The 14,590-nt window shown below is 43.4% G+C and overlaps 1 protein-coding gene across 5 annotated transcripts in view; it reads left to right on the top strand.

Annotated features, from left to right (window-relative positions):
• The window catches only part of SH3BGR (SH3 domain binding glutamate rich protein), a 65,670-nt gene that overhangs the window by 532 nt on the left and 50,548 nt on the right, over positions 1–14,590 (top strand). The window contains exons 1-2 of one of the 5 annotated variants that reach the window (XM_074034005.1): positions 6,171–6,342; positions 10,688–10,957. The exons of 1 other annotated variant lie outside the window; for it this stretch is intronic. In XM_074034005.1, coding sequence (XP_073890106.1) covers positions 10,907–10,957 — 51 coding nt within the window. In that variant the 5' untranslated portion in view covers positions 6,171–6,342; positions 10,688–10,906. Of the gene's footprint in view, positions 1–6,091; positions 6,343–7,307; positions 7,737–10,687; positions 10,958–14,590 lie in introns of those variants that run through there. 3 more of the 5 variants (XM_074034006.1, XM_015446849.3, XM_074034003.1) reach the window with 3 other exon arrangements.

Below are 14,590 nucleotides of genomic sequence, written 5' to 3'. Positions count from 1 at the left end.
TTCCTTAGGATAAATTCCTACATGTGAGGTTGCAGGGTCTGGCTCTGTCGCCCGGGCTGGAGTGCAGTGGCCGGATCTCAGCTCACTGCAAGCTCCGCCTCCCGGGTTTACGCCATTCTCCTGCCTCAGCCTCCCGAGTAGCTGGGACTACAGGCGCCGCCACCTCGCCCGGCTAGTTTTTTGTATTTTTAGTAGAGACAAGGTTTCACCGTGTTAGCCAGGATGGTCTCGATCTCCTGACCTCGTGATCCGCCCATCTCGGCCTCCCAAAGTGCTGGGATTACAGGCTTGAGCCACCGCGCCCGGCCACTTTGAGGCTTTCTAAAGGTAGAGGGAAACTGCCTTCCAGCAAACGTTCCAATCCTTGGCCCACATTGGAAATTCTCTTTTTTCTTACAGTTTTTTTTTTGCCCATTTTATTGTCAAAAATTGGCATCTTTGATTGTATTCACTTCCTTGTTAGTAGGAAGAATAGACTTTTTCCCATATTTTTCGTGCCATTTGTCCTTATTGTGTGATTTGAGTTTTCCTGTCTTTTGTTCATTTTAAAACTTGGCATTCATCTTTGTAAAAATTGGTTTTGTAAGAACTTTTGATGCTTGAAAACTTAGCTTGCGATATACGTTGCAAATACTTCCTCAGTTTGTCAGTTACCTTTAATTTTGTTTACAGTGCCTTTTGGTATTTGTGTAGAGTCAAGCTTATTAGATTTCTTTTTATAGTTTCTGCATTTGGTTTTTATATAAAAGGAGAAACGGGTGTTTTTTTTCAAATTGACTTTAATCCTGCTTTGGTAGAAGTGGGTTAGGACAAGCTTTCTCTCCATATCGCCATTTCTTCCTCTAGAAATGCATGACCTACCCTGAGTTTTGGTGGGCCGTGCATTTCTAGAACTCCTTCGGTAAGAAATTATCTGTATAAGATGGGTGCCGGTTGTTTTTGCTGGTGGTGGTGGTTGGGGCAACATCTCCAGGTAGGCAAACATTAGACAAACCCTAGACTTGACATTATGGAAAGATGGGCTGACTGATGCTTGGTGGCTGGTGGTGGTCCCATGACAGTAACAAGAGCAGAGGTTTGCCGTTGAGGGAACATCTAACCCTGGAGCTCAAGACTGGAGGAACTGAAAGGTAGAGGTTCCTTAGAATGGGTTCCTCCTCTTTTCTACCAGCTTTTCTCAGTATGTAGACTTGATAAGGTCACTCTGCAAATCTGCCCTTGAATCTTTCTGTTACAATTGAATAGTCTTTGTTTTTTTTTTTTGAGACATATCACTCTGTTGCCCAGGCGGGAGTGCAGTGCTGCCATCTCAGCTCACCACAACCTCTGTTTCCCATTTCCTGGGTTCAGGCGATTCTCCTGCATCAGCCTCCTGAGTAGCTGGGATTACAGGTGTGAGTCACAACACCTGGCTAATTCTTTTTGTATTTTTGGTAGAGATGGGGTTTTGCGATGTTGTCCAGGCTGGCCTTGAACTCCTGACCTTAAGTGATCTGCCCACCTCGGCCTCCCAAAGTGTTGGGATTTCAGGCATAAGCCATCGTGCCCAGCCTTTGCTTTTGCTTTTGAAGGGGGTTGTTCTTTTCTGTGTATACAATGGAAGGAGAAGAGCCATGGCCTTTTGCTATTCTGGTGGCCATCTCCATCGTGCCACATAATAAGCATAGCCTTTATTTGTCTGTATTAGGTTCCTAGGGATGCTGTAACAGATTACCATGAACTTAGGGGCTTAAAACAGTAGAACTTCATTGTCTCACATTTCTGAAGGTCACAAGTATGAAACCAAATTATCTGAAAGTCCATGTTTCCTCTGAAGGCTCTCAGGGAGAATTCTTGGACTCTTCCAGCTTCTGGGGGCTCCTGCTATTCCTTGACTTGTGGCAGCACCACTCCAGTTTCTACTTCCATCTTCACAGGGTTTTCTGCTGTGTCTCCCTTTCTCTTCTTAGAAGGACAGCCAGTCATTGGACTTAGGGCCTACCCTAAATCCGGGATGATTTACTCACAAGGCCCCCCAAATGATTACATCTGTAAAGACCCTATTTCCAAATAAGTTTACATGCTGAGGTTTGGGTGAACATGAATTTTGGGGAACAGTATTCAACCCACTACAGTTATTGTGGTGATCATTCCCATCATTCTACATAATAAACACATGTCTTTATTTGTCATTTTAAGTTGTCTGTAAAGTTATGTAAATGAAAACATATCGTCTGGTGTCATTTATCATGAGATCATCTGGGGGTCCCTATGAAGTTTGTAGCCAGTACCTCATGTCTTTAAATCAAAATTAGTCAAATCAAAAAGTGATGTTACGGCCGGGCGTGGTGGCTCAAGCCTGTAATCCCAGCACTCTGGGAGGCCGAGACGGGCGGATCATGAGGTCAGGAGATTGAGACCATCCTGGCTAATACGGTGAAACCCCGTCTCTACTAAAAAATACAAAAAAAATAGCTAGGCAAGGTGGCGGGCGCCTGTAGTCCCAGCTACTCGGGAGGCTGAGGCAGGAGAATGGCGTAAACCCAGGAGGTGGAGCTTGCAGTGAGCTGAGATCCGGCCTCTGCACCCCAGCCTGGGCGACAGAGCGAGACTCCGTCTCAAAAAAAAAAACAAACCCCAAAAAGTGATGTTATTTGACTTGTTAAAATATACTCCAACAGATGGACAAAATGAACTCCTGGTTCCTGAAATGAGATGCACCAGAAACAGAATGTCCTACTCGGGAGGCTGAGGCAGGAGAATCACTTGAATCTGGGAAGTGGAGGTTGCAGTGAGCCGAGATCAAGCCACTGCACTCAAGCCTGGTGACAGTGTGAGACTCCATCTCAAAAACAAAAAACAAAAAACAAGCAAACAAAAAAAACCCCAGACTGTCACAGCCAGAAGGATGAGGGGTTAGTTACGTATTTTTGCATTATTAACTGCTATTAAGTAAGTACAAACCAGCCAACACAACTTCAGCTGGAAAATTTCCAACTGACCCCGATAGACTGCCTAATGCCAGCCAATGGAAACATTCCCTCCCTCACTACACACCCCCGCCGATGCCTTGCGGTCCTACTACAACTCCAGTTGGACAAAGGACTGGTCTTATAAACATTCTTTATTGATAAACAGCTGCAGACCTCAAGCCAGTTTCCGCCAGCTTATAGAAATTGCACGTAAAATGTCTTTGTGCCCTATAGTTCACCCGTTGATGTAAAGAGCCAAATTCCATCTCATTTTAATGCTAGAACTCCACCCCAAAGTGAGCATGGAATGTATGATACATACACATTGATTCACTGTACAGATGCCTGAATTTCCTCATAAATATTAGTAGATCCTCAGCAACCTTGCTCAGTATGTATGTAAGGCTGACTCTGTAAGACACTATCCAGCTCCTTCCTCCCTTCTGCAGCGTATGCATTTTTGTTTTTTCCTGTAAGCTGCATTCCCCAATCTGCAGGTTGTATTTCCCTCTAAAAATAAAGTCTCCTTTCCTTCCTCGGTGGATCTCCCGGTTTTGTGAACAGACGCAAACAGCAAGCACTGGAGATGTTGAATGGTTGGCTGCCTGCATCTTCACTAAATTATATAGCTTCTTTCTGAAGTGGATTTTGTAAGTCAGGGGTTCCTTGAGCTTTATTTTAAGATGCATTGGGAATGTTCGGTATTCCTGTTAATTATGGTGAAGCTCATTTGTGTCATTAGTGTAAAAATAAATTGGAATCTTTCAGCTGGAGTTTTCAGGTTTTTAATTTGTACATGTTTATGGTCATTTTGAAAAGAATAAACTTAAATTCATAGTGAAAAGGGAGCACCAGGAATTTGAGGGTAGCATCTCAGGAGCTTCTCTTATGGTGTGGAGAGAAATGGGTGGGGCTCAAGTCTTGGATATGCCATTTCCTGTTTCCATCATCTCTAGTTCTGTGTCCTCATGGTGAGTGGGCATAATAATGGAACACAGTTTTAGGGTTCTTGTACAGGTTAAGGGAGTGGTTTATGCAAAGCACCTAGAGCAGATCTGGCATGTGGACGACACCTACAAATTGTTAGCTGTTATTTCAGTAGGAAATTAATTTCTCCCCAGGGTTTGCAGATGGAGGAGGTGTCATTATTGAGGGCAGTTTTCACCTGTTATGATCAAGAGATGCATATTCTCTAGAGCATATGATAATCTAGCTATGGTTTATGTTACTAACTTACAAAATCATTAGAAAATATGCCCCTACTTTCTTCAAGAATATTTGGAGAAATATGGCATGCTTATGTGGCAGACTTTAAGGTGTGAAAATATATAATTGTATGAAAAAATAATACATACTGTAGAAATTTTGAAAATGCAGAAAAGAAAAACTGATCTGTAATCCTTGGTGTGCTTTAAAATAAAATTTATAATTCTACTGACTTAAATTTGGGGAACCATTAATCATCTTCATTAAGGACTTTATTTTTGGAGCGGCTAACTTTGCATGTTGAAGCCAAAAGTTAAATTTTGGTGGTCACCTCAATCATTCATTGTGATGGAGAGGCATTTAAGTTATATTCTGGGAACTGGGATATTCCGGGGACTGGAATGTCTTTCCTCATTGCAGTCACCTACCTGAGGCCGGGGGAAACATACCTCTGGGGCTCTGGGACTCAGGTGAAGAGGGAGTACAGAAGCCTGGGAGATTCCTCTCTGCTCAGAACGTCGGTACCACCCAATCCATGATGAGCAGCAGGGGATTTTAAAAAGGGAGCCGGAGAACAGACAGAGAGAGAGACAGTAAGAGACTCAGTTAGCTAAGAGAGCTAAATATCCCCCAAGTGCTTCTTGAAAAACTAACCCTTTATCCCTAATGCCCTTGATCTTGATTTTGAAACCTACCAGAAGAATTTGGGTAGCTAGCATTTGGGCTTCTTTGCTAGATTTTGTTTTCCTTTAATTTGTTTGTTTGATTTGGTTTTGTTTTAGAGATGAGATCTTGTTCTGTCACCCAGACGAATGCAGTGGGTGCGATGGTAGCTCACTGCAGCCTCAAACTCCTGGCTAAAGGGCTCAGCGATCCTTCCACCTCAGCCTTCCAAGTCTCTGGAAATACAGATACAGGCGCCTGCCAACACGCCTGGCTGGGTTTCTTTTTGTTGTTGTTGTTGTTGGTAAAGTTGCACTTCACTATGTTACCCAGACTGGTCTTGAACTTCTGGGTTCATGCAATCCTCCTGCCTTGACCTCCCAAGGTGTTGGGATTACAGGCGTGAGACACCGCCCCTGACCCTTCTCTAACTTTTAACACAATTCAGAGTTCCTATTAAAATGTCTAAACACACACACACACATATATATATAAAAATATAATATATATAGTGTGTGTGTTTATATAATACATATGTGTGTGTGTTTATATATATATGTATAAACACAAAGTACCTATATAAACAAAGAGCCTATTATAAACAGATCATTTAGATTTTTTTCCCAAGGACTTTAAAACAGTTAATAAACTTCAAGTCAGTGACAAGTAAATAAAGTAATAAGACAATTGGCTTGTTGCAGTCGTGAGTATTGACAAGCCAGTAGCTGTTTCCCTGCCTCCCTGGATGTCAGTGAAACTTTAGATGGCCCATGGCTGGTCAGTTTCTGTTCTTTAGGAGAAACAGATGGGAAAGAGAGCACACTGGAAACACGCCACTCCTAAAGGAATTTCTATTGTATGACAGTTTACTTAAAAAAAATTTTTTTTAACCTGCCAGGAAAAAAGAAAACAAAGAAGTTGCTTTTGACTTAAAGGCCTCTGTGGCTATTCTGACCCTTCCAGTTTATTTGTTTGCCAAAAGCCCTGTAAACCCAGCCTCCTCCTAGACTGAGGTGGTGTTTTCTGGGCTTTTCCAGTTCCCAAGAGCTCCTCCCTCACTTCTTTCGCCTCCTGCTGTTCTCTTAACGGGGCCCCACCTCCCTTTGCCCCAAGGCATCTCTGCACAGGTCTCCGATTGGTGCACAGCACAGCCTGGCCTTTTAGGGACTGTTGTCGGGCATTTAAAGTGATAGGGAAATGGTCCAGTGGCTGCTTTTATCAACCAATCAAATATTTTCCTGACAGATCCCAAAATATTCCTGGGCCAATGGGGGGGGGGGAGCCCAAGATGCCGCTGCTGCTCCTTGGAGAGACAGAGCCTCTTAAGTTGGAGCGGGAGGGCCGGAGCTCAGTGGAGCCCTGGGCTGCCGCCAGCCCCGACCTGGCACTTGCTCGCCCGTGTCACTGTCAGGATTTGTCTAGCAGCGCATTCCCTAACAGGGGTGTGTTGGGGGGAGTCCTCTTTCCAACTGTCGAAATGGTTATCAAAGTGTTTGTTGCTACATCTTCTGGGTCCATAGCGGTAGGTGTCTGGTGGACTCTTTCTTCCTATACTCTTTTCTGAATAACTCAGGGTTGGAAGTATGGCCAACGTCGGCCTTCAGTTTCTTTTTCGCGTGTAGTCAGCTGTGGCTCTGCAATAAGTATGTGCGCCCTTTGCTTTCTGCATTTGATTTCATAGTGTAGAAAAAGCATGGAAAGGGTGTAATCTGGATGGTTGGGTGTGAAAAGGGATTCGAGGAAGGAGGCGTGCTTGACGCTAGAGTTTTTAACATGTGATTTGTGTTGTGTTGCCTTGTGAATATCATAGAATCAGGGACTTTTTTGTGTGTGTTTCTGCCATTCATTCTGCAGGGCTTAAACTAATTTAAAATTGCAAATAAACAACACTTTGTGTAACACTGTTTGGAGCGGATGATGAACCAGATTGCTAAAATGACTCCGGGGTGTAATCACTTGTATATGCCATGTAATGATGTAACCATACTGAAAGTGTAAAGTGAGCATGTGTAATATATTGTTTGAGGAAAGTGATGTCACAGTGACCAGAGCAAACGTCTCTCAGGCCACAGTTATAAACACTCCAGGCATTCAGACGGCCCCAAAATAAGAGCTAAACGCTGACCTCCGTAACAGCGCTTTGTCTAATTTTCTTGAGACCATCCACCTCTTCAATTCTGGCCTTCATTCTGTGCAGGCTAGACCTGCCATAAGAAATAGGGGTGATGAAGTGACACTTTTCTCTTTGGAAAGGGTTAAGACTTTGATTTTAGGGTTGAACACATAGTGTCTGTCTGTCTGGGACTGATATTTCGGCCAGCATTTTAGCAGCAGTTAGGCTGTGGAGAGAAAAAACAGTTTTATTAAACCCAAGAGTTAGAGACCAGCAAGGCGGCTGTTTCCTTTTATATCTAGTTTCTGGAGGATCTCGGGTTTCTGCTCGGATTTCAGCAGCCACTCTGCCAGAGATGGTACCCAGAGTAAGCCATTGGCTGGGGTGACAGCCCCAAAGGCAGCCGCTGAGTGCCACCACTCCCAGTCCCAAAAGTTCAAGAGGTTTCCGGAGAGGATGAGAAGAAAACAAGAGAAAATATCTTGGCTGTGCCTTCTGCGAAGCACAACCGATCAGCGATTGTTTAGTGATCTCTAGAACAAGTTAACCGAAACAGATGAGGACCCACTCCAAATGTGAAACTCTGCAAAATCTCTTGTGGCTATTGATGACTGCTGAAACTTTCAGTTGATCTAGAAGAAGTACATTTTTTGGCTATTTGGATGAAAAAATTATTTTTTGGGAGGAAAATGGCTTTGAATATGTTGCTGATGCTCATTGTTGAAAACTTTCCCTCCTGGCTGCCAGTCCTCTATGTAGTCTGTGGGCCTGGCCTACATATTCTTCAGAAGACAATCAATAAGGTAGTGGAGTTTTTAGGTTGATTTGATGTCCTGTGTTCTTGAAGTTTGGGCCCATATTTTAGTTAGCTTCGGATGACCTGGAGACGCAACGTTCATCCCAGGGTCTTGGAAAAGCCAAGTTAATTTTGGTTCCCTAAGCAAATGTTTCAGTGCCGTGTGTAACTGTGTGACCTTGGGAAAGTTATTTCACCTTGTTAAGCCTCAATTTCCTTGTCTGTAAAATGAGGATAAGAATAGTGCCTACCTCATAGTGTTGTCATGAGGACTGATGAAATGACGTGCTTCGGTGCCCTGCATGGTGTCACGTGTTTATCAGCACTCAGGAAATGTTCTAATGATTAGTGAATGTTATTTATACTTACTAGCTACTATTAGTTAATATTAGTTGCTACTATAATTGTTACTTTTATTATTAGTTACTGTTAATATTAATTAGGATTTCAGTTATAATTATTAGTTACTGTAATTATTAGGTAATATTATTTAGTAGATCGGGGTCTGTGATCAGTATGTGTGAGAAGAATTTTCCAGAAGCACATTCGTGGGAGAATTTCTGCCTTAGCCATAAGAATGAGAATTGATTGTCCCCACGGTGTCAGTGCTAATGATTTTTCATGGGTAGAGAAATTTCACTCAAAAGCTTCTTGGCAGGAAAACCCCAGAGTGGCTTCTTGTGCCCATGCTACTGTGTGGCAGTCAGTCTGCCAAGCCTTTCCTACTTATTTCTTCAGCCTGTACATTTGAAAAATGGATTCTTGCCTGACACCTCATCAGTAAGGGCATTCTGACTTCTGTTGGTTGAATGAAATAAATGAGAAAGAAATTGTAATCTCCTTTTGAGGAATTAAATACATGCAGCTGTGTATTACATCTCAATTTTAATAGTTGACTCTAAAGAGCTGTCGCACATTTGACCACGTTCTGGGCAGATTTGGGTAAAGAGACGCTGGTGAGCAGGAGAGGGCGCGGGACTTCTCCCAGGACCCTCCTTTCTTCCAGAAGGCCACAGTGTGGCAGGGGGGACAAAGGGAGACAGGACAGTTCCTGCTGTCTCCAAGATGCACAGCCCCTGGAACTGATCTTTAAGGACAGACCCTCATGGTGGCTCTTGGGCTTCTCAGTCCTTTCTCCGTCTTGATTGACAGTGTAAATATCGTGGGAAAAATATGACTCTTGAATTAGATCAGTCTGAATGTCATTCCTGGAAAATTCATTCATTTATTGGAGCCTCAGCACTGTTATAAAATAGCCATCCAGATACCGATCTGGATGGCCGGAGTGACAGTGCACTGGGATGGTGGTGTGCTGTATGGTGCCTGACAGTGTAGGTTTTCAGCCTGAGATACAGAATGCTTTTCCATGCATCATCATCTTCCGTTCCCACCAAAACCCCACGAGGAACGCACTGTTACATCCAGTTTGCAGATGAAGAAATTGGAGATCAGAGCCCTTGCTCAGAAAGCAGCCTTCCAAGCTAGGATGGAAACACAGGTCGTCTCTGACTCAAATCCAGTGTGCTTTATACTACAGTACAGTGATCTCAGTTGGAAAGTCTCCTAACTGTACAAGACAATAAACGAGAGATGCCAAGTGAGTGGCATGAAGAGGTGCTGCTGTCAGATCACTCCGACACAGTCTGGTAGCTAACAGTGTCTGGGTGACTTTAGGACAGAGAACAGTACTTTCTTATAAGTAAGTGTAACAGGATAGGAAAACGGAGCTCTCTGAGTGTTCGCTGAGGTCCCAAAGGCTCCAAACGATGACATACACCCCAAGTACCCCCAGATCCTACCCAGGACAGACAGTGCAGCCTGGGGGGCCAGCATGGGCCATGGCACCCTGGAGGGTGGACAAGGGGCAAAAGGGGAAAGGTGAAGAGTAGGAGTGTGTCCGTGATGGGAACTGATGTGGTGCTGTGCATACCCCTCCCTCTGGGCCGTAAAGGGAAGGACTCTTCCAAGAGCTGATGCTGTGTCCTTGGGAGTCAGCTCAGCGGGTGCTGTGAGGAGCTGCGCTTTGCAGGCCCAGAGGAGCTCCTTGATCAGGGACCCCGAAAGGGGGAGGACTTTGGAGGAGAGAGGCCCCATGCCAGAGCCAGGACACAGGGGTACAGCAAGACGACAGGGCCGGCCAGGTTAGCTCATGTGTTCACTCCCCTCTTCCCTTCTCTGGCCTGGATCCCAAGACCCTTTTCTGCAGGCTCCCAGCCCAGGCAGAGCTCAAGTGCCCCGAATAACCTGATGAGCAACGCATAGGGCCCTGTTTAAATGACTGGTGTTTGGGGGATCACAGGGGGCAAACAGATTTCATTTTTCTTCTTCTTTTTCTCTTTTTGGGGATGAGGACTGAGAAACGGCACTTAACACAATGCCATGTGTCCAACAGTCCCGCAGTGGACCTGGATGCAATTGCCTGTCTCGTGAGGCTTAATTGTAACATCGTCTTCCCCTCCCATTGTCTCCATCTCTTTTTGCCTTTCTAATAGAAGAAACATAAGTCAGGACTTTTGGAAATGTTTTTCATCTATTCCAAACTTGCGGGATAAAATAGAGCTTTTTTCCCATGCCCTGAGGCATGGTTGGTAGAATGGAAATAATGTTGGTGAGGTGGCTTGGACCTGGGCCAGCTGCTTCCCAGGCCAATTCAGGCTCCCAAGAGGGTATCTTAGAAGGCTTTGGAGAAAAAGCAGACGGGGGTTTCAACCGAATAAAGGAGTTGCCTTCTGAAGAGTTAATTAAAAGTAAAACTGCCTAAAATGAAGGCATCTCTACTCTTTGAAACAGCAAAGTGATCTCTGAAAAGATCTAAGGGAATAAGTGCTTTATAAAATGGCATGAATAGTTATGGACAGGTTGGAAAATATGTGTAGAGAATGTGGTTAATTAAAATGATGATTTAGTCCAACAACCTGTCATCAGGTCTGATGGGATTTTGTAATGTTGAAAATTCAGCCGTGAAGCTGTGGAATTTGGAGCAGTTTCCATGCGGAGGCGCGGAGGCCAGGCATCCACAGTACAGCTGTTGAAGGAGGGCACCTTGGTTTGGAGCACTCGCCGCCTCCTTTGGTTCTCATAGGCGTGATCCTGGGGAATTACCGGAGTCCATTTGCCAGAAGTTTAAGAGAAATTCCGTCATTCCGCACCTTTCTGTCTATCTGTATTTATTTGTCCATGCTTGCCCCAAACTGCAATACCTTTGTTGTCCTGAGTCTTACAGATTCAGTAAGTGTTGTATTGTGGTGAACAGAGCCTTTAATTTACTGATCTAATGTTTTTAGTTCCATTATCTTTTTTATATTGATGGTAAGTGTTAATTAAATTAAATGTGTGTTTACCATTTATATGTTTATATGTGATTTGTATACTTATTTATATAAACTTTTATAATATATATTGACTTTATGTCAATTTTGTTTTAAAAATTAACATAGTAAATATAAAATTTTAAAAAGTTAAAAACTACTTGATATTAATTCATATGATATACTATATATACCGTATATAATCAAATCATCAAGACCAAATTATATATAAATCATATAAATTATGCATGTTATATTATACCATATAAATTATATAAAAATCTTATATAGTTATATATAAAATCTTATATATGATTATTAGATATTATAGTTATATATAAAAGTCTTATATATAAGATTATTATAATATAGTTACACATATAAATCTTATATGTAAGATTATAATACAGTTACATATATAAATCTTACTGTATATAAGATTATTATATATTATATAGTTATGTAATTTGGTCTTGGAGGTGATTTGGTTCTAGGGCTTAAGTATCCAGATTTGTGTTACCTTTCCTTATATTATGAAACACCCAGCTGGGCAACGTGGGTCTTGGGTCTTGCCTGTAATCCCAGCACTTTAGGAGGCCGAGGCAGGTGGATCACTTGAGCCCAGGATTTTGAGACCAGCCTGGGCAACATGGTGAAACTCCATCTCTACCAAAAAATACCAAAAATTAGCCAGACATGGTGGTGTGTGTCTGTAGTCCCAGCTATTCAGGAGGCTGAGGTGGGAGAATCACTTGACCCTGGGGAAGTTGAGGCTGCAGTGAGCCAAGATCGTGCCACTGTGCTCCAGCCTGGGCAACAGAGGGAGACCCTGTCTCAAACAAAACAAAACAAAACACAAGAAACAAAATCCCCAAAGAAACACCCTAACACCCTATACGTGAGTCATTAAATTTGGCAAAAGTGAATAAAATAGATATTTTGGTTCACATATCTCTAAGAAAGGAGTTGAGTTTAGATCAAACAGGGTTTGCATCCAGATATTAGATTTGGGACAGGCATGCACCTTTTACAGCATTTGTTTGAAACCCTCAAAGTTGACGAGTTAATGGGTGCAGCACACCAACATGGCACAAGTATACATATGTAACAAACCTGCATGTTATGCACTTGTACCCTGGAACTTAAAGTATTAAAAAAAAAAAAAAAAACCCTCAAAGTGTAGTCCTTCTTGTAAACAAGGCACATGAAAATGACAAGGGGCCCTTGTGCTCTGTAAAACATTTTTATGAGTTGTTTTTATATGAGATGAGAAGCCTTTAAAAAATTGAGATATTAGATATTTTCATGTCAAAGAAAATATTTAAAGATTTATTTATTTATTATTTATTATTTTTATTTTTATTTTTAAATTTGAGATGGGGTCTTGCTCTGTTACCCAGGCTGGAGTGTAGTGGTGCAATATTGGCTCACTGCAACCTCTGCCTCCCGGGTCCAAGCGATTCTCCTGCCTCAGCCTCCTGAGTAGCTGGGATTACAGATAAGTGCCACCACACCCAGCTAATTTTTGTATTTTTAATAGAGACAGGGTTTCGCCATGTTGGCCAGGCTGGTTTCAAACTCCTGACCTTGGGTGATCCACCTACCTCGGCCTCCCAAAATGCTGGGATTACAGGTATGAGCCACTGTGCCTGGCCTAAATCTTGTCATTTTTTTTTTCTTTTTTTTTGAGACGGAGTCTCACTCTGTCACCCAGGCTGGAGTGCAATGGCATGATCTGGGCTCACTGCAACCTCTGCCTCCTGGGTTCAAGTGATCCCCCTGCCTCAGCCTCCCAAGTAGCTGGGATTACAGACATGCGCCACCATGCCTGGCTCATTTTTGTATTTTTAGTAAAGATGGGGTTTCACCATGTTGGCCAGGCTGGTCTCGAACTCCTGGCCTCAGATGATCTGCCCACCTCAGCTTCCCAAAGTTCTAGGATTACAGGCCTGAGCCACTGCACCCGGCCAAGTTTTAATCTTACTCTTAATAAATGGCCATACTTTTGCCTCATTATTCTGAGTGTATTCTGTATCTATATTGCACCAATTAGTTCTGTACTTTTTTTTTTCACCCAAACAAGCAGTTTAAGAATCTATTCACATGAAGGACTTGGCTCAATGTATTGTGCAAAGTAGAGAGTCAATAAATAACTGTTGATTGATTATTTGTCTGATTACCCTTTCTTTCTCCTCCTTCCCTCCCTCCCTCCCTCCCTCCCTTCCTCCCTTCCTTCCTTCTTTTTTTTTCTTTCTTTTTTTTTTTTTTTTTTTTTTTGAGACGGAGTCTCTGTCGCCAGGCTGGAGTGCAGTGGCACAATATCTGCTCACTGCAACCTGCACCTCCCGGGTTCAAGCAATTCTCCTGCCTCAGCCTCCCAAGTAGCTTGGACTACAGGCACGTGCCACCATGCCCAGCTAATTTTTGTGTTTTTAGTAGAGACGGGGTTTCACCATGTTGGCCAGGATAGTCTCAATCTCTTCACCTCGTGATCCATCCACCTCAGCCTCCCAAAGTGCTGGGATTACAAGCATGCACCGCCACGCCTGGGCCTTTTTTTTTTCTTTCTTTCTTTATCTTTCTGACAGGGTCTTGTTCTATTAACAAGGCTGGAGTGCAGTGGTGTGATCATAGCATTACAGCCTCCACCTCCCAGGCTCAAGTGATCTTCCCACCTCTTGAGTAGCTGGGATTACAGGCATGCACCACCCCTGTCTAATTTTTAAATTTTTTGCAGAGATGTGGTCTCTCGACAAAAATTTGTTTGCCCAGGCTGGTCTTGACCTCCTGGGCTCAAGCGATTCTTCTGCTTTCAGCCTCCCAAAGTGCTGGGATTACAGTTATGAGCCACCGCACCTGGCCTGATTACACTTCCTGTCAGTTTCTCCCTGTGGTTATTAAAATGGGGTCCACAGAGTCTGCTGTAACTTATTTGCCAGTGTTTATAAAAGATGACATCACACATTTCCAGGAGTGAATTCTTTGAAGAGAGAAAATTGTAATTGCTTTTGTAATTGTTTATGGGGAAGGAGTTCTAAGCTCGAGGGATGGCCACGTTGGTACGAAATGGCTACTGGCAGATATGGTCATTACACATTACACAGGTAGAGAAAGGATATTCAACCGTGTTCCCTTAGGTGTGACTACACTGCTCTCAGAGAGGAGCCAGGTGTGAGCAGGAAAGGAGGAATCTGTGGGAGAAAAGGGTTGTTTCGCTGTGTGGCTTTTTTATGTGCTGGGAGAAACATCCTCCAGCTTTTTCTAGCCCCAACTTGTGCCCTTCCCCTCCAGTAATCTCTATGTGAGCTTTTTAATCTCCTGTAATATTTCTAAAGCTAAGCTGGGCGCGGTGGCTCAAGCCTGTAATCCCAGCACTTTGGGAGGCTGAGACGGGCGGATCACAAGGTCAGGAGATCGAAACCATCCTGGCTAACACAGTGAAACCCCGTCTCTACTAAAAAATACAAAAAGCTAGCCGGGCGAGGTGGTGGGCGCCTGTAGTCCCAGCTACTGGGGAGGCTGAGGCAGGAGAATGGCGTGAACCCGGGAGGCG

This window comes from Macaca fascicularis, chromosome 3, assembly GCF_037993035.2.
Source record: "Macaca fascicularis isolate 582-1 chromosome 3, T2T-MFA8v1.1".
Lineage (NCBI taxonomy): Eukaryota > Metazoa > Chordata > Mammalia > Primates > Cercopithecidae > Macaca > Macaca fascicularis.
The sequence above is the reverse complement of the archived record's forward strand: the minus strand, read 5'-3'. Positions and strand labels throughout refer to the sequence as shown.